The sequence below is a fragment of the Orbicella faveolata genome, unplaced genomic scaffold (assembly GCF_042242905.1).
Source record: "Orbicella faveolata isolate gen_17 unplaced genomic scaffold, um_ofav_v1 contig_35, whole genome shotgun sequence".
In the NCBI taxonomy this organism is placed as follows: domain Eukaryota; kingdom Metazoa; phylum Cnidaria; class Anthozoa; order Scleractinia; family Merulinidae; genus Orbicella; species Orbicella faveolata.
In genome coordinates, this window is record NW_028301564.1 from 10,695,316 (window position 1) to 10,715,000 (window position 19,685).

A 19,685-nucleotide genomic window follows, 5' to 3' on the forward strand; every position below is an offset into this window, starting at 1 on the left:
TTAAGTTTGCAAGCTTTGGACGTTTTAGCAACAGCGCGCTTTTTTCTAAACCACGCAAGATTTCCTAGTGAATTCCGACATAGAGGGCCATTACTTCTTAATATAGCGCTTCTTTCTACAAGGTCAAAAATAGTTATCTACACAGCACGATAAAATTTAAGTTTAAATTATCGCCGAAAGTTAAAAACGAAAGGACCAAGACGTGATTTAGGACAAAGTTCCCGTTAATGACATAAGTTTGAACATACCAGCGCCGGCAGAACAAGGGCACCTAACTTCGCACAATATCTTTACAGCTCACTTAAACAGCTCCAATGGCGAATAAAAATCAAGTTTCTTCTAATGCGATGCGACTGAAGAGGATTTTCAAGTCATCTTTACCTTGGCTAGAAAATTACATGTACTATCGCTGTAGTTCTCCGTGAAGTGAAGATACACATTGATGCATCCATTCGGTGTCACGCTCTTTTCAGGCTTCGTTTCCCTTGGTTTTGCATTCGAAATGAGCTAAGATACATTTCAATTAACAAACCCAGCATTTGTTGGGGTGACAAATCGTCATCTTTTCACATCGGAGATCAGGGTGAGAAAATCAAATCGAAAGTGAAAGGGCTTTTTTGACACTTGTGCAACTGGTGCAAATATTTTCACCGTGTCTATGGAGACACGTCACGGATGGACATCTAAAACATTCAGTCAAGCTAAAAAGACTGTCTCAATCTTTCCTCACCCTCGCCACTTTTTGATGTACTAATTCATCACCTCTTTACAAATGAACACATGAAAGATCATATATTTGAACTACAGAGAAAGACACGACTGATCATCGCAGTTCTACACACAACTTAAGCAATTGTGAAATTAAAGCCTGAAAAAAAAAAAAATATTCGAGCCCATGACCTCTGGGATACCATTGCAGCGAGAAACAGCGTGGCGACAGCGAGGGTGAACTGAAGACGACTTCGAAGTGATTTTGGGTGATGCGTCGGTACCGTTGGTGGAGTTGATGACAGGTCGAGAGCGCATTCTCCATCTCCACATATAAGGGTACCTCACCTTCAACACATCATCTTCATTTCATCTTCAATACCTCATCTTTATGGAGCTCAAAATAAACAGGGAAAATTGGACTGAAAAGCGTAACATTTAATCCCTGGACTCTTGGTCAGTCATTCTTGGCCGACACCACTCACTAAAATTGCTAAATTTATCATTTATGGAGATATCATTAATGGAACTGCACAAATAAGAAAATCGCTTTGAATTTTATGTTTTGTTTTTTTACTTCCTTTCCTCCTCCCTTGGGGTTGGGAAGAGGTAATTTAAATATCAAGCTGAAATCCATGTTTTTTTAAATTTGTTATCAGTACGTTATTGAATAACTACAATTACAATAACTACAACTCAGTACAATAAACACGGATTAAAAGTAGAGAGATTAGCATTAGGGACGGGGGAGAACACTCTGCGACGCCTGGCACTTTTTGTGTATCTGAATCATCCAACAAAAAATGACGTCACATCCGGTAAAAAAGAGCGTTGAGCAGCTAAATCAAATTTGAATATGGCATAATCGTTCTCTCAGTAAGTAAAATGGCAATATTTTGCAATCGGCCGGATATTTTTAACGTTTTATTTGGCCACGATAAACAAAATTTTGTCTTCTTCCTCGTCATATCAGTTTGTTTGAAGGACAGGGTAATTATTTATTCAAAAACACGCTGTTTTGAAGGCGTGTTTTTTACGAAATGTCGCCATTTCTTCCTCGCTGAATTCCACAGGAGTCATCGTTTGTGTGGAAATAATGAATTCTAGGTAAGTTGCACTCAATTCAAACATCCTATTCTCTTAGATAGGCATCACACTAAGAAAAATGCACAATGACAGGTTTCTAGACATGGGGGAACCTTATTAACAGAAGCACATTTTTTAAAATTTACTGTTGCCAACACTCGAGAGCACTTGAGAGCTGTTAATCGTATCACTGCAAGAATAGACCCACACACATAACGCGCTTTGCAGAACTTTCTTGCCGATCGACACTAACACAAACTCATGTGTTTGCTCATGACTCAAATTGAGGCCATAAAATATGTTACGATTGGTTAAGAACTTTAAACAAGATATGTTTTCCCTAAGTAATACCTTAATTGATAAACGCTTCGTTACAGGCAGGCCGTGAACCCCTTAAAAAAAAGCAAGAGGATTAGTTTTAACGGCGATTAAGTAATTTGGACATGTCGTGGTTTTTTCTCATTTATAATCAAATTCATTTTTCAATTTCAACAGTGTTAAATGTCAGCAACGCTAAGTTCCAATACCCCCCCCCCCACCACTGAGGCCAAGCATGCACCTTTTAGTTCTTCAAACCCTCTCATTTGCCCTGTTTGCAGACCAAATTCCTTATCTATTAATCCCTGTCATATTGGCAACCCATTTTGAAAGGTTACTTAAAAAAATGTGCATTATATTTCAGTGAGCTTTCTCTATGTAATCTTACATCAAGATATTTCAATCCCTAAGGGAATGAGAGAACACTAGCAATACTGACAATTATTTTCAGTAATTCATCACTCTTTCAATATGCCATCTAAACAAATTTTTTCGTAAACAGTAGTGAAATTTCATGCCCCTACATCTAGCCATAAAAGGAAGTCTGGGAACAGGCAATAGCAACAGTGACACTGCCAGGTTGGTGAATTTTACAAGCTAATGAACTCGTGTCTAACAATGATGAGTGATGATGAAACATGGTGCAGTGAAACTGAAGAATCAGACTGCGAGTGACATTGATAGAGTCAGTGTCGTGAGAGTGATGCTAGTGTCTGTGAACTTGGACCAGATCAGCAAAGAAAAGGTTTCGTACTAGAAATTGACAGAGAGCAACAAGTTTGTGCTAAAAAACTGAAGAAGACCAGCTTCATCACTACTTACAGTACTTGTCAAGAGTTCCTGACTTGTGTATGTGGGAAGGCACTCTGTAATGACCTATATGGGGAGGCTCAGCTCAAGATGAGAATCTTTTTCAGGCTTCAGGTATAAAATGATAGAGATTTCACAAGTTGAGGTGTATGAAAGGGTAGGAAAATCTGTCATTTAGGGATTCCATTCTTCTGGTTCTAAAATGTTGTTGAAAAGCTCTCATTTACTCTCCTCAGCCAGAATGAAGAGATTCTATAATATTGTTTATTAACCTCTTTCCAAGGGAATAGAAAAGGGATGCAGTATTCCTAAATAGGTTTGTTAAAGGGATACATTTACCCTTTTGCAATGTAAGGTTGACAAAAGAGGTGCCATTTCTATCAAAACGGTACAAATGTCTACAAAAGGGTAAGGGGTAATGGACCTTGAGATAAGGCCTTTCCATTTAAAACTTTGTAGAATACCCCTTCCCCCCACCAGCTTGTGTAACAGAGATGTTCAAATTATTGTTTTGTGAAAAAAGGCAATTATTAAAAAACAAAACAGTGCCAAGAGATTAAGTGATTGTCAATGCAAGTTTCCATTTGTATTTTGAATTAAAATGGGTATAACATTATCCTCAAGTATACCTTGCAGCTTCACAAAGAGGACCAAACTGATAATGAAAACATGTTTTAACACTTAAAATTCTATTTTTGCCCCTTCCCTTGTACCTTGTGATCTTTGTAGGGAAATTCTGAAAAGGTCCCCATCCCCCCCCCCAAAAAAAAATTCAAATTTTATATACAAATCACTTTTTTATCTTGAAAATGGTCTCAGAGACAACAAAACATTTTTATGGCTAGCTAAACTACTTATTAGGAAAATAAAAATGTTCAAGGAAAAAATGAACAGGACGAAACAACAACAAATTAACTTTTTTTTTTTCCAGAGTGGCTTTGTATCTTTATTATCATTCTCATTATCAATAGAGAAATCACACTTGTACGCTGGTCTACTGATACTCTTACATGTATGTTAAACATGGGAAAGCAGGTTGCATCATCTAAATCATAGCATTGTATGCAGGCCAGTGTGGGGTTTATATGCCAGGAGGTAACCACCTAAGAAAAGACAAACATAAATTATGTCATTGTTTCAATGACTCACCGTAAGTGGGTATTTGCTCATTTAGCACCTTAATAAACAAGATATATTTAAGTGTAATTTTTACCTCCGCTTTAAACTTTTGAAACCTACAGTTTGTTTTCACTTTCAGAGAGGTTCTTAAATTCAAAAGCACACCACCCACCCCTCTCAGTCTTACTCTCCCATAGCCAGGATCCCATTTCAACCCTCAAACATTTCCATAATCACATTAAATCAGTATTCTTTTTTCTAATTTTGGTCTGACTTAGATTCATCTCCACTCAGCCATGAAAGCAATGGTGGCAGATTTCCGTATCTTTGTTGGTCTAGTTTACTATTGCTCTCAGATTCAGACCTCCCTTTTGACAAAATTAAATTCGGTTAAAAATAAACTACAGTAGTTTAATCAAATTAATGCAGAGGCAAACATTGAACCAGAAAATTACTATAATTTTGGTATGAACAATACCAAAGTATAACTTACATAATTAATATCACATCTTTTCTATTGTAATTTAAGACAGTGCAGCTACCAATAGATTGACCACAAAAACCTAAAAACATGACTTTAGAAACACAGGTAAGTGAGAATATTGGCAGTTTTGCTTTTGCCACCAACCACTCTGGTTTTAAAAAAAATGCATGGAAGATAATGGCAAAGCAATAACAAAACCAACCAACCAACCTCTGGCAATTCAATAAACACACCAAATTCCCCTCCAAAATTCTCTTCAACACCTTACAGTACATGTTAATGTCAGCAGCATAAATTCAACTCAATGATTTGTCAAATTGCTACTATCATCAAATTTTTACCCCTTGATTCAGAATTTTCAAGAGTATCAAATAGAATTCCACTATAGATTACAAATGCTGTTTACCTTTGCAAATATCTGTATTATTTCTCATCTGGAGCTATTTAAGTTTACAATGTGTAAAATATATGCAAATGAGAGGACTGATGATGTCATACACCAAACCCAATATTACATCAAGTGCAGACCATATATACAGCAGAGATCATTGAAACTTGGTAGCCTTATAGTTCTACAGGCAACACACTAATATGGCTATAAAATATATGTTCCCAATTGGCAACTCAATCTTTTCCAGTCCCCTCTAACCCAATTTCAATAATGCAGTGATTTTCAGCTTGAAAAACATTAAACAAGGCCATGACTTTGACCTTACTATTTAATAGGCTTGCTGGATCATGCAGATGAAGCACCATTGGCAAATATCAAAATGGAACTCCAAAGGTGGCCAGAAAAGCCTAGAATATCAGGGAAGGTCTAAAATGCAGTCTGTTGCCATGGTAACAAAACCGTTAAGCTCATATTATGTAGCACATCTGCAAATTGCATCGTAATAGCACTGTCCCCACTGGAGCCCATGGTTCAGTAGTTTACTTGGACAATAAATTTCATAACTTTCCTGGGGGACTGAATGATATAAATGGTCTGTGGGAGACTCCCAGAATATTTGCAAGAATGTATGACTATCTCTTTATAGGTATTCATTAATTAATAAATTAATAAATAAATAAATAAATAGACACTAACACTACTAACATGATTGAGTTTGGAAAAAATATATATATTTTTAGTTTATGATATTTTGAAAAATTCCCCTCTCCCATCTAACATGCTCACTCAGATCTTCTTTAATTTGGTACTTGAAATTGATAACAAGGATGCTACACCTTGGCAACTCTTTGGCCAGGATATGTTGGACAGTCTTCACATCAGATAATGGGTCTGTACATATTATTTATGTATTTATTAAACAGAGATCTGCCCATCCCATCCCTATGGAAATTCCAATTTTGATTAATACTTTTCTTCAAAATGTTTGGCTTTTGAGACCCTCCCCATCCTTGGAATTTCCAATAATCTCCTTGGGGTGGGTATGGAAATTTTCTAGAACCACACAATAAAACAAATAAACAAACTTTAAGATAAAATGTTAAAGTATAAGTCAGTGTGACATATATACATTGATTAACTTATAAAGACACGATTGACCATTGCAACTATACACAACTTGAGCAAAGGCGAAATTATAGACTGAAAAAAAATTAGGTGTGAACTGGATTCCAACCCATGACCTCTGTGATACTGGTGCGATAACTTAATTAATTAAAGTTCTCTGCTACAACATACCAAACTGCTAATTTATTATGAAGTGACGCAGCTAAAGGACAGTTGTCAAGATATCAACTTTTTTTGTGAATTCTAAAAGATCAATATGAGTCTTCTAAATTTAAGATTATTATACCTAACAAAAGACATACAGCAGGGCACTGCACTGTGTGCTCTCTCAACACACTCTTCCAGGCAGGATAGTAATACATATACATGTGTTTGTTTTTTTGGGGGGGAAATTCCAAATTATACTGTTATTGCATGGTCATACAAGAGGTACTAGTTGCTGCTGAGTAGTCTTAAAATAAGTGAACTAAGTGTGACAAAATATAATGTACCTATATTAAATCTGCACCAGTTCAGTACAATTCAATACTAAATTTTAATCAGCCGCAAAAAAAATTGTTAGCACCTGATATTACATGTACTTTGTGAAGGCTTCTGGAGGGGTTATACTTTTATAAAGTACCTGGCAGCAAGTACTATTTTGATTTACTAAATAAAAGCAAGACTGTAGTAACTGCAAGAAAATGTGTTTGTACATCCCAGAAAAATTAGGTGGGAGTCAGTGCGCCCCTCTTCACAAAACTTAAACCCTTAACCTATTTATGACCATAATCTGCGATTTTCCCTATCCCAATTATGACTGTTGCGACTGCTACAGTTGCCCTAAACATAAGTTTTGAAGGACTTTTGTTGATGATGTTATCAATAATGATGAAAATTGAGGTAGCTTATTCTAAAAAACATACCAAATTAAAGATGAGAGGGCAAAAGCCTTACTCTAGAGTATTTATGACCAAAACGGCTGAATAACCATACCTTTTGGGGCTGCACATAGCTATATATAGCACATAGAGGAGAGTTCCCCCCCCCCTCCTGCTGGAGCAGGAATCAAAATATTATTGCCTTAATGACATAATAAAGATAAAATCTCAAAATAATCAAGAGTTACATGTATGCGTGGGACTTCACTATCAAAATGATGCCTGTTGCTTACTGTAAATTGCATAAATTACTCTTACAATGTGCCAGAAATCTGTTAATCTAGTCACCAACAGGCCACAAAAATCTGACTGTATAATTAATAAATAAGAAAATGACCGACTGAGCTTTTGTTTGAGCCAGAATAGTGTGGCCATAATAACGAGATGGCTATGTTAACAGGGGTGGCTGTAAGGTGAGGTACATTCCACAGTAGTGATAAAGATGACACTCTCAAACACCAGTACCCATAAAGATTTTGGACATTATATTTCGCATAATCAGTTGGAAGAGGAAGAGGGAAAATGGAAATAAAATAGAATGGCTCTTGTGTGCCAGAGACAACCCTTTCCCCGAGTTACCCTAGTGGAGCTAATTATTCACTTATTTCTTTGTAAAATTCAACCAACCGTTTACACGAGGATTGCGAACCAGACTTGGGGGCAAGACAGTTCAGGTGGGCAAGTTGACTCGCCTTGGCAGGTAAAGTAACCAACAACTTTTCTTTGAGTATGCATAAACACTTTGGCTCGCCTAACTGGAACAACTCTCGGCATGGCAAGTGTCACGTAATGCCTAGATTTAAGATTTAAAGCAGCAATTTGTATCAAAGAAGAGAAAATCAACTCAGCAAAACCCACTGTGATTGAATGACTGAGGGAAACAAAGAGGGATAGTTGCACATTTGATTATTCAATAAGAGTTACAAATAATCATGCAGGGTCAACTTTTACTCCGCCTACAGGGGCTACAGGGACTTTCACCTACAAACACGTGATAAAGTTGCCTCAGGGGGAGGGTTATCTCGGGTACCCGAGACTATATAAATGGGACCTGTGTTGCCTCAAAGAACACCCCTACGATTTTCAAGGGGGAAGGTCCTTAAACAGGACCTTAACTTGGGGCAGCTTCAATGGCAGATTCCCTCTGATGGCTTGGATTTGAATAATTGATTTAATTACTTTTAAAGGGGACTAGAACTGAAAAATCTTGCTCGAATTTCGATCCAGCGAGACATAAGCTTCCATGCCGTGAATCAAGTTTTTACTGGGCGTTTTAAGAGCACTCACCAAAGAGAAAGAGACTGATGACCCAAAAGTACCAATATATATGTACTTTATCTTACTGAAAACAACAATCTTCAACGAGAGATGTGGGAATGTGGGATACTGACCTTCAGCATGCGATCCAGCTTATCTCTTCTACCAATACACGTGAGCCAAGAGCAACAAAAGCTCTGGTGACAGCGACTTTCGGAGCTAAACGGCTTCTGTTAATTATGTTCCCGTAGTACACAGTGCAAACTATGGCCAGCAATACTTCATCCAGGTTGTTGTTAACATTATAGGCTATTGCACTTATTGTTATCACTAAATCACGAACAACAAGAACCAAAAGTTGGAACAACACCAGTTTTGCAAATGTGTAAAATTCGCCCGACGATGACGGAAGGCTCTCCGTTATTTTGCTTCAAATCAATAATAAACTTTTCTCTTCTCCCGAAATCTTTGCTTAAAAAGTCGAAGTAATGTGTCTGCAGCATCTTTCCATCCTCAATATAAAATGAAACGAAACTGATGGTTTACAAATAGAGGGAAATGGTGAGTAATCGAAACGCCATTTTCTCGCTTTGTGAAACGAGCCGAGAAGCCCAGTTTAAACCGGATGTGCGTCATTTTTTGTTGGATGATGCCTATACGTAAATTTTAGGAGTCTTCTGCCCCGCCCCTGATTAGCATGCAATGAGATGGAAATTTTCGGATAAGTGGATATTCTTCGCTCTGCGTGGATTCTATAACAATATTATTTTACGTGATGGTGTTCGGCCGACTGCACCTTTGATTTGTACTAAGTGATTTCGTGCATGACTTTACCTTTTATCATGAACGGTCATCACGATAGCTCATTTGTTAAATTTTTCAATTAGCTACAGTCTCTGTTGACCGAAAGGTTCCCCATCACTTATTAAAAGCTTTATCCATCTTAAATTTCAGCGCACAAATAGTGGATGAATTATGCATTGGAAGGCAAAAACGCGTCTTCGAGGTGTCCGAGAAGCAGTGGACCTAGCTGAAAGAATGTACCAGTTGGGTAAGAGAATACTAAAAGATGTATTTCCAAAAAAAGTTCACGCCGTAAGGATTCCGCCTTGTCATGGGTATTTCCAACGGGAAGAAGATGGAGAAATATGGAACAAGTATAAGAGTCTTTGTAAGAACGGTAACGTTTCCTGCGTAAAGACTTTGATATTACACGGACCAACAGGACATGGTAAAGAATATTCGGCGGCAAACCTCATGAATCAACTTTACAGAAATACAAACAAACTAACGAATTTACTAGGGAGACCAGCAATCTTATGGACAATAAACGCAAACAGCCAAACCACAATGCTTGAAAGTTATTGCAGCCTTGCCAAAGAGATTGGTCTGACTGAAGAGGCAAAGGTTGCGAATCAGGAGCTATCGCTTCTCAGCAGAACTTCGGAGGGACGACAATACCAAATCAATCTGCAAAATCAGTGTCAAAAAAATGCATATGATGAAGCGCTGAATCAAATCTACGAAGAAGTTAGGAAGAACCTCGGACATCACAGTCCGTGGGTGCTTTTGGTAAAAGGCCTCAGTGAGAACATGCCAAGCAGGTTTTGGCCACAGCCAGGAGATCCAAGCATTGGAAATGGTCTAGTCGTTATGACCACTCAATATCCAAGGCTACTGGCCAAAGAAGGGGGCGACCATTCTCTGGAGAAAGTGTTAATTGGTAAGATGAAAACCGAAGATGCGGTTAAATTTCTTGCAGCCAAAAGTGGAATCCCTGCGAATGGTGCTGATAAAACGTATGCTCAGGACATAGTTGTCAAAAAGTTAATGTGCCTTCCCCAAGATATAGCAAAGTAAGTATGTAATACTTAATTTAAGTGTATTGGAATATGACTTATTTTAGAAGATGCCAATGGTATCTCCTGTGTTCCCATAAGGAGCTACCAGATTGGTTGTTGACAAATCAGGATTGCAGATATCGGTCCCTTAAGAGTTGTAAAGTCAGTTTCGATAAGATAAGAGACATAAGTTTTTGGAGTAAGCGTAGCGCTCGTTGTCGAACAAGCGAACTTTTTGATGTAATTTCCTTCTAAATTAATCGTTGCATTTAAGTAAAACACATAAAGTTCTCATAGCGCAGAGAAGTTTCCATTGCGTTAAAAAAAGATAAGATGTACCATCTAAAAACTCAGGTTTTTTTGCGAAAAAGTAAACTGGAATAGTTTTCAATTTCGGACTTAGAAGCAAAGGACTGAATATTCTGTTTCATCTGTTCAGTCGAAGACAAACTCGAACCTCTAACGCGTCCCCTAAATAATCTTCAAGACAGTGCTGACAAGGAGGCATACCGATCTTTTGCAAATATCGCTGTCGAATTTAGGAATCTAGATTCTTTCTTTACCATTAGAATAAGCATTACTTTCAAACCTCTATAGCAAATATCCACCTTTCACGGTTAGTAGGTGCTATCAACGGGACCGATATAAGCTGCCAAAAGCACCTTTGGAAAGTTTTGGAGCCGTCTTAGTTACTTTCGATATGCCTTTACCACTGATTTCAGATTTGGAGAATTCATAAGAGAGTACAACGAAGAGACCAACAAAAAATTAACTTACGCAGACTTATGGTCGTTATTGAAAACGGAAACAGCAACATTTTCTGAGTGTATGCTGATCATGGAAATGAGTCGCGCAAACCAAACAGAGGTAACATGCATCGTCTATATAATTCCTATTTTTTAGAGATAGGTGCGAGGCTAAAAGAGTACAATTATCAGTGAAAAATCTTAGGGATAGGGTTCTATATGGCTTACATGTATTAGCCAATTATGGTTCCGTACTATATGGCCAATTACCTTCCATCTTCACCATTTTACTTCATTGCTCATTCTAGAAACTCTTCGATGCTTACACGTTCTTACATTCTACCGCTTTGATGTCTCCTTTATTCATCTTCCGAATTTCGCACCGCATAGCAAGACTGCCGTTTCGTTCTATCGCAGCTTTGTTCTCCTTGTGATGTTATCGCTCTTCCAGATCTTCTTAGTATAGAGGAGGGCACTCCTTGCTTTCGAAATTCTATTCTTCAGGTCTTTCATACCTCTTCCCTTTCACTCACTGTTGATCCTGAGTAAATGAACTCGTCCACGCCCTCCTCTTCTTCCACTTTGATCGTGCCATAGCTCTTTGCATTTATCCTCGTTATTTTAGCCTTTCGTGCATTTATCATAACTCCAACACTTCCTGCTTCCTCCAGCAGTCGTGATGTTTTCACCAAGATGTGCTGCTCCTCAGGGAAGTCTACCTCGTCTAGACTAATTTGTTGGTGCCATTCTCTTCGTGACCAAATGTTCTTCTCATCCAGTCCATATCGATCTGCAACAAAAAACCCTAATCGCGACCAGTTCTTGCATTTTTTAAGGTTTCCTTTCTTCGCCATTCTCACGATTAGCCCTTTTTTCCGACTCTTTGGGATCTTTTCATGCTTCCTTATCTTCCTCAATAGTTGCTGTGTTTTTTCTATTGTGAACTCTGTCTGCCTTCAGCAATTCAGCCTTACTGGAGTGCATTCCTAGTGTTTTCCCATTATTTTGGCGTTCATTTTGTGTTGGCTCACCAGTAACAATGTCTGCTATCATCTTATTGATTTCGCTGTTTCTGGCTATCTTATCTGCTCTTCTTCTTTTCTACCGTTAAGGTGTCCGTTTTAATCCAGTTCTGTTTTGATCTGCCTAAGTCTTCCATTGCAGATTGTCTTTGTTAGACCATAGCTCGTCTTACCTATGTTGGCTTCGTGCTGCTCCTTTTGCTTCCTTTCCAATATTTTCCATCTCCTTTTCCTCTCTGCTTGGCTACTTTCATGCTTGACTTCACCTCTCAGCTTCGTATTGGTGTATTGAGCCCTTAGTTTTTTCCCCAATCTTTCCGTCTGAACCCGTGCTGCGGGAATGCTCATTCAGAAGCTGGAACCACAGAAAACAAATGTAATAAAAATGCGTTTCACTAACTTCCTCGCTTCTTCTGTGTATTTCGTTTGTTACTGTCGAGTTTTAGGGCGTTTAAGTTTCACTTTTCTCCTCTCTAGGTAGAATGTCGAGGCCATAGGAACTTTTGGAACGACTTTATAACTGTTTTCCGCCTTAGGCCGATCTGCTGATGATATAAGAGGAAAGGAGTTTTTTGTTGTGTTTCTTTCAAGTTCGTATTTCCAGCTTGTAGCATATTCTCTATGTACTCTAATATTTACGTTGTCTCGCAATATCATGTAACGATTCTCACGCATTGCGCCGTAATTACCTTAACTAGAATTCTCTAGAGAATGTCGCGAGAGCGGTAGTTAGGGGTTTTTAGGGAGTTTAGGCAAATCACTACGGCTGGTGCTACTACGGCTGCCGTGACTGAAAAGGTCTGGGGAGAGTACGTCTCGGTGGTCTGCCAAATCAGTTAAGTTTAGCGAGTAAAGCGAAATACAAAGATGAAAGAAACATCGGCTAAGGAGTTTAAAATCTCTTTTATTTGGTCATTATTCGGTAGGACGAACAGATTATTTCTGAGCGAAAGCGAATGTCATACACTTTGTACCATAACAATTTGATGGATGAAATATATAATTTCAGAGACAAATATCTCAAAAAATATCGAGTGAAGAACACAAATATATCAATACTCAAAGAAGCAAAATAACATCGTATAGTTATCCAGATATAAAACATCTTCACTAAACCCTCAAAGCAAACTTAACCAAAGAAAAACACCCTCGTGCTTACACGAATATTTCACTTGACTCGCTTCGCCATTCCAACACCTTTGCCAAAACTTATCGTAAATTCAGGATACGGATTTACAAGCTTATGAAGGGCAACCTTGACACAATCTTTGACTGAAATTGAGTTTAAAGGATATAGCCTCCAATGGAATTCTTAAAATGCCGAGATGTCCGTTGAAAAGGGCCAGAGAAGCGAAATAAACCCGAAGTAGTAGCCACTACGGCAAAACATCTCGACTCACGTAGTCAGATTTCACGCTGCGGCTGGATGCAACCGACGTACATGCGCAGTGTCTCATTTTGGGGGAAATTTACTTCTGGCAGCCGTATCAGAGCCAGCCGTAGCGATTTGCTTAAACTCCCTTTTATCTTTCCTTCGGGACAGAGGTCAGACAGGACGCGAGTCCTTGTTAATTACTGAGCCGAACTTCTCTTTATTCATAGCTTTTAAAATTCATGGCATGCTGCTCGATTGAGCACTACACACCTTTAAAAATTCTGGAGAGGTTTTTTCAAAAGGCAGCAGAAGCAGCAAAAGAGAGCTCGTTTGTAAAAGTTTCCGATCGGGATGAAGTTAACGTGGTAACTATACATCCAAGAGACCACGCTACTCTCAGGGATTTACTCAGCCGGCAAGAACAATCACCAGGTAAGTTGCGAGTTACAATTTTGTTTACTATCACATGTTAGGGGCCGGTTATAAAGTACAGGGGCGGTGGGCTATGAAAAATTAGGGGTGGGTCACCATTTTTCAACATGTCAAAAAGGGTGGGTCAGGAAAAATATTGCACTGCATTAGGGGTGGGTCACGGTTAAATTAACAATCTCACAATTGTATTTAACGACAACAAACGTTAGTGAAATCTCTTTAATATAATGCATCTCTTTTTCCTCATTAATCTAACTTTATATGACAACAGGAATTCACATATACAAAGCTTTACTATGTGGGTCCAGCGTTTTAAATGTCCATCATCAACATATATCGTAGCGTGGCCGAGTGGTTAGGGCACCGGACTTGAAATCCGGAAGTCGCGGGTTCAAGTCCCGCTCTGACCACTTTGCTGGAGTTGTTTCTCGGTAGACCCTAGTTCAACTCCTCGGTCATGCTTGTAAATAGCCAACTGGTATGCCTCCCGCCAGTTGGGATTTTTAAGCCTATTACATTTATTTGATATATTTGTTTCCTTCGTTTAAAGTGGCATGCCTGTGAACTAGCTAGGTGTAGCTAAGCGCAGTGACCACTATAAACAATAACGTTTGAACATTTTTTTATTTTGACGTTTATCTTGCATCTTCTTCTAATCATCTTTGTCACCATAATGATAATCATCTTCACCACTACCATCAACATCAGAAGCATCACTATCGTCTATAACACTCAATACAACTGGTGACACATTTGCTTCGATTGTTTCGACAGCGTCCACTGTGAATTTTGTTTTACTTATATTATTTATTATATATTATTATTATATGGCTTTGGCTTGTGGCCGATATAACGCGCGCTCTGATTGGCTAAGAGCGAGATCTGAGCGGTCATTATGCAGCCGTAATGCCCACGGGCCGATTACGGATTATGCAAATTAGGAAGAGCCCGGCTCGGAAAATTCAAGCGGATTGAAATGATGAAAGTCGATTAAAAACAGTAAGAGAGGTAAATTTAATTCCGAGTAGCTAAAAGTTTAGGGATTTTTCCTTACTAAAATTTATATAGAAGTCGTTTTTGACTTACCGGTAAAATTGGCGAGCACTAGTGAAAAGCAATCAAAGTTTGCCGAGTGTTGGATAAAGCTAAAATCGCTAAGTGAAAAACATCATCGGCAGATGTGTCACGTATCCTGAGCAGAAAACTACGAAGAAACTTATAAGTTATCATCTTAGTCACAATAATTACCGAAATATTGAACTCCGTTTCAGTTCTCATCAAATAGATTCCCTCGCTTCAACACAAGAGAGTGAAAATCAGCTTCCAGGATCATCAGATGTAAACAATCGGGCGGTTTCTGTCGGTAGCAGTATTTCTGATACCTGCAGGAAGTTTTAGACGCTCAAAAGGCTTGAAAAGTTCATTCATAAGTCCCAGAATGAAGAAGGCGAAGATATGTTGTCGAAAGCGAATGCGAAGATCGAGTTATTCTGAGCAGTGCATTCTGAAGCATTAGTATTTTCTTTCACCGAAAGACCGTTGGTTTGGACCATTTTGAAGCACTTTCTGTCTTTTCTATATGCGTTGACGTTTCGCCACAAAAGTTGGAAAAACTCCCTCATCAAGTTGTGGCTCCACGATACTAAAATACCTTTTTGAGGGCTGTGACAATCATTTTTCCCGTATACAATTACAGTAGTGAAGTTCACTGACTGTGTAGTTTTGTCCTGGGTTTGAGACGATGAATGAATCGGTAAACGCGCGCATCGCCGGATGTAAATTGACGACTTCCGCTCGAATAATTTTTTTTTCTTCAATTCGTGAGCCATATAATAAACAACTTAATAACCTCGACCGTTCGGTCGTTACGGGAAAATCTCAAACCTCGGCCTACCGTATTGACCTCGCTGTCGCTCGGTCAACACGGCAAGACCTCAGTTTGAGATTTTCCCGTAACGACCGAACGGTCGAGGTTATTAAGTAGTTATTATTACTATTATACTTATCAATAGTTTTAACCAGCGACCATCTCTCTAACGTGACCCCCTTTAACGCAATTAAAAATTATGAAAGCGTCATACCACAATGATCCAAGTTTATACCAATACCAACATCATGATAAGATGATGATTAACTAACTGTAGAGAACACTCTCACGGTTTTTCTCTGCCCTTTCACGGCGGCGATTCTTAGCTTTAGCCTTTTTCTTCTTTCACTCTTCTCTTTTCACATACAAATGTATCTTTTGCACAAGGATACATTCTTTTGTCTTTTCTTTCTGGGCTGCTGCCCTCGTCATCGCAAGAACACTGAGAAAGGCAAAAGTAACAGCTATAAATCTCTTGCTGGAAAAGCAATTGAGAAATTTAAAACATAGGCACGCAAGGCGTGCAAGAGTTATTTTTTGTGTGAAGTTTCGGAGATAGGAGCATTCATGGAGCTGTTTACAGTAATGATTTGATTAATTTGCGAAGTTTTTTTGGTACCGATGTACAGCAAGAAAGAAACTGGGAATTTATGATGTGCATACGATGTTACATCGGTAATGGTAAGGTAGCTAAATATTAAGCCATAAAATGTTTGACTAAACAAACCACACTAATCTGACACGTCCCCGGATTAATGTAGATACCATCTTATTTTTTTTCTTTGATTCGTTCTTTGATAAAACCCACACTGTGATTGGTGTGACACGTGCACATGCATAACTCCCTCACTCACAGATCACATAGCGCTTTCAACCCCCAAGAGGAATTTTTGCTCAAAAATACTCAAGTTAAGAGACCTTTTCGCATCTTATACGAGTCGTGAGTTTACCCTTTTTAAACACAACACAACACAACACAGCAACACTACTTCACCGAAAATAGAAAGAAAGAGGAAAAAAACCTCTCTGAAACATTGAAAGTCTGATTTAATGAAATTGCACTTTAACTTGGTGCCACGCAGTCTTCAAAGAGCATTTGAGCAGTTTTCATACTTTTCACCTTTAAAAATATCGGACTGAAAAGAATGTCATAAAATGCCCATCAAATAAAAATAAACTGCTACTGCAGAGACGTAAAAACTGTCCAGAAATGAAAGCTTTTTTTTGTTAAATATCCTGGGAACAAAAGCCGATAGCTTGTCAGCTCTAATTGAATTTACCCCCATATGAAAACACAAAAGTTTTAAGTTACCATTTGTAACTACAGATAGCAAACATCTCGTGGGAAAAAGAGTGGTGAGGATTCGTCAGCTCTAATTGCCCTTGTATCGTAAGAGCGATAGTCAACTCAGCTGTACTCGCTTACTTTTAGCTCAGAAAATGAGGGAGAATGCTGTCAATTAGACACTTTGTGATAAAGCGCGCGATAATGCCAAACTCGTAATCTACTGAATAGAGCGCATCAAGAAAGGATGATCGGGGTAGATCATCTCCTCTTGAACGCATTAAATTATTCACTTGCAGAACAAAATTGGATGGAAGTTAAACTTAGTTGGCTGTCTAAATGCCTGTTTGAAAAAAATGCCATCGACATCACTACTCCGAAGTTGTCAGGTCCTGATGTCTCGGAAGTAATCAAATGTTTAAGCAGTGTATGCAAAGACGCTTTACAGCGGTGCAGGGATGAAGACTTTGCAATGCTACGCCTCACATTGCCTCACCTAAAGGAAGCTGTCAAGGTACACTAAGCTCGACATCAGGGCATTAATTAACCTTCTCGATTGCTAGGTTACCCTCTTCAGATATTATTTTTGGCACTCAAATATAATAGGCATTCAGTGGTCTACTGCATTAAGTTCTATTTCAACCCAGCACGCAGTAGTGGAATAGTTGTTAGATTTCCTTTTTCTCTCCTCCTCGCCTCCTCTGCTCCCCTCCTCCGCCTACTCCTTTTTTCTTTCTTCCTTTTTTTCTTCGTCCTGGTCCTTTTTACTACTACTACTACTACGACGACGACGACGACGACGACGACGACGACGACGACGACGACGACGACGACGACGACGACGACGACGACGACGACGACGACGACGACGACGACGACGACGACGACGACGACGACGCCGACGCCGCCGCCGACGCCGCCGCCGCCGCCGCCGCCGCCGACGCCGCCGCCGACGCCGCCGCCTTCTCCTTCTTCTTCTTCTTCTTCTTCTTCCTCTACTTCTTCTTCTTCCTCCTATCAACAATGAATGTCCTTGGTAAAGGTGCAAGGGATGCTCGTCGGAAAAGCTTAGAGAAGTATCTTCACGTCAGTACTCGAATTCATTTTTGGTGCCGAGGTTGTTGAAATTATTTTTGTTCTTCAGGAAGTACTTATTTAATCTACTGAGTGTCACTGAGGGACTTAGTGAGCAGTGACAACGGTTAAGCGGTGAAGCAAACTATAAAAAATCACATGCGACGAACATCCCTTTAATTCCGTTTGGAAACCCCCTCTTTCTGGGGTCTTTTAGTTCGTCAGCAAAAAGAACCCCTACGTAAAAGCTATCTGAAATACAGTAGATCGTTTGAAATTTATTCTGTAGCTGAGCAGCAGACTACCAGAAAAAGAGCTTGAATCTCTGTCTATGGCTAATGGTCACGCGTGTCTTGGCGAGAGTTTACTCTACTCTGGTGAGTCTGCAAAAGCACGGAGTCATTTAGAGACTGCACAATCTCTGTTCAAGAATTACAAGGGCCCAGGGAATGTGCAGCTAGACTTGGCCAATGTGTTACATTTTCTTGGAGAGGCTTGCAGTAACAGGTACATATGACTTACAGCGTCTTACACATGTGACACAATACGTTATCACATCAATTAAATAAAACACTAGGAAATGGAACAATTAAATACAAACAAACAAGGGCAAGGAAGGCAGATGCCGTACAAAGAATGCTAATCTATAATCCAAGAAACAAAATGTGTACACAGTTAAACAGCAAGTTTCATTTCAACACACGCAAACTGTTTGGAGAGGTCCCTGTGGATCTGGCTATTTACAAAGTATAGGGAAGAATAACTAACTTTTCAAACATATTTTGTCGTGGATCTTAGCAGGTTGTTCAAAGTTAAGACACACAATTTGACAATCGCTGTAGCAAAAGTCGGGTAGTATTAAAGAGGTTTGACTATTAAATGTTTAAGACTTGTCAGACCTGCATAGACCGCTAGACTTTTGTCATTTTAAAAGATCATTACCAATCATAAAATACATAATCGTACCTGGGTTTAAAAAAAACGTAACAATCTAATATTACCTAACTTTTTTGCATAGTCATCTGGGAAACCCTCAGACAGGCGAAAGGTACCTAAGAGAGGCTTTGAAAGAAAAACTGGAGTTGTTCGGTGGCAGAGCACATCCACAAGTTGCGTTCACTCTACAAAGTCTTGGAAACGTTTTGAACGAGCTGGGAAAACAATCTGAAGCGATGTGAGTACTGTACATGGCTTAGCAACACAAAATGCCTTGAAAGAACGAGGATGCTTAAAAATGTAGCCCCGTGAGAAATTGGCTTGGGCTAATCTCGTTGAGAAGTAATATAATCGAAACCAAAATGATTCCTAAAATGTACCGCGAAAGATCCCCATTTAGGACTGCAAATGATCCTACAGGAAAATAAGAAATATTATTTTTTTTCGCACGGAATATTGGGCAATGTAAACAATACCTCAATGAATGCAGAGCTTTTATTTATACTCGCTTAGTTAGGGACTGGTGGCAATATCTCAATGAATAAATTTATTTCTATATGTCGTCGTTACCCTATGTCGACGGGTTTTCTGTTTGGCTTTTTTTCTAGAGAGGCCTTTTTCTCTTACATTTGACCCAAGGACTTTTCCTTAGTTCAAATATAATGTTCTTTGCATTTTCTTTAATCCAAAAGACATTGTTTTACAGGGCTTTCTGTGGGTACGAAAGGCATGTTACAGGTCTATTCTAACGATAACTTTTTTTGCGACAATTGCCTTCAATAGGTGTTCCGTTAGTTTAGCTTAGAAAATTGACATGACTGAGTATTTGCGGTCCACATCGGAATAATTTACGGTCCTATAAACCTCAAAAGAAAACATATATAGATTT

General features: G+C 38.9%; 2 protein-coding genes and 1 long non-coding RNA gene across 3 annotated transcripts in view; 1 reads left to right on the forward strand and 2 right to left on the reverse strand.

The window, feature by feature from the left end:
* Positions 1-19,685, forward strand: part of LOC110063208 (uncharacterized) — a 50,822-nt gene that overhangs the window by 353 nt on the left and 30,784 nt on the right. The window contains exons 2-7 of the mRNA XM_089272641.1: positions 9,173-10,074; positions 10,782-10,926; positions 13,430-13,634; positions 17,086-17,300; positions 18,150-18,367; positions 18,879-19,034. Of these exons, the coding sequence (XP_089128767.1) occupies positions 9,194-10,074; positions 10,782-10,926; positions 13,430-13,634; positions 17,086-17,300; positions 18,150-18,367; positions 18,879-19,034 (1,820 nt within the window). The 5' untranslated portion in view covers positions 9,173-9,193. The remainder of the gene's footprint in view (positions 1-9,172; positions 10,075-10,781; positions 10,927-13,429; positions 13,635-17,085; positions 17,301-18,149; positions 18,368-18,878; positions 19,035-19,685) is intronic.
* Positions 3,839-4,647, reverse strand: LOC149103207 (uncharacterized). The gene is made up of 2 exons (XR_016201790.1): positions 4,535-4,647; positions 3,839-4,025 (listed from the first exon to the last, which is right to left on the reverse strand). It is a non-coding gene; the product is annotated as an uncharacterized LOC149103207 (long non-coding RNA).
* Positions 11,250-11,659, reverse strand: LOC149103208 (uncharacterized). The gene has a single exon (XM_089272651.1). It carries the CDS (start codon positions 11,657-11,659, stop codon positions 11,315-11,317), a length of 345 nt encoding a protein of 114 aa, XP_089128777.1. The 3' UTR covers positions 11,250-11,314.

Bases quoted from the DNA above. Each gene is read 5' to 3' on its own strand.
- LOC149103208 (XM_089272651.1), bottom strand. From the start codon at position 11,659: ATGGCGAAGAAAGGAAACCTTAAAAAATGCAAGAACTGGTCGCGATTA.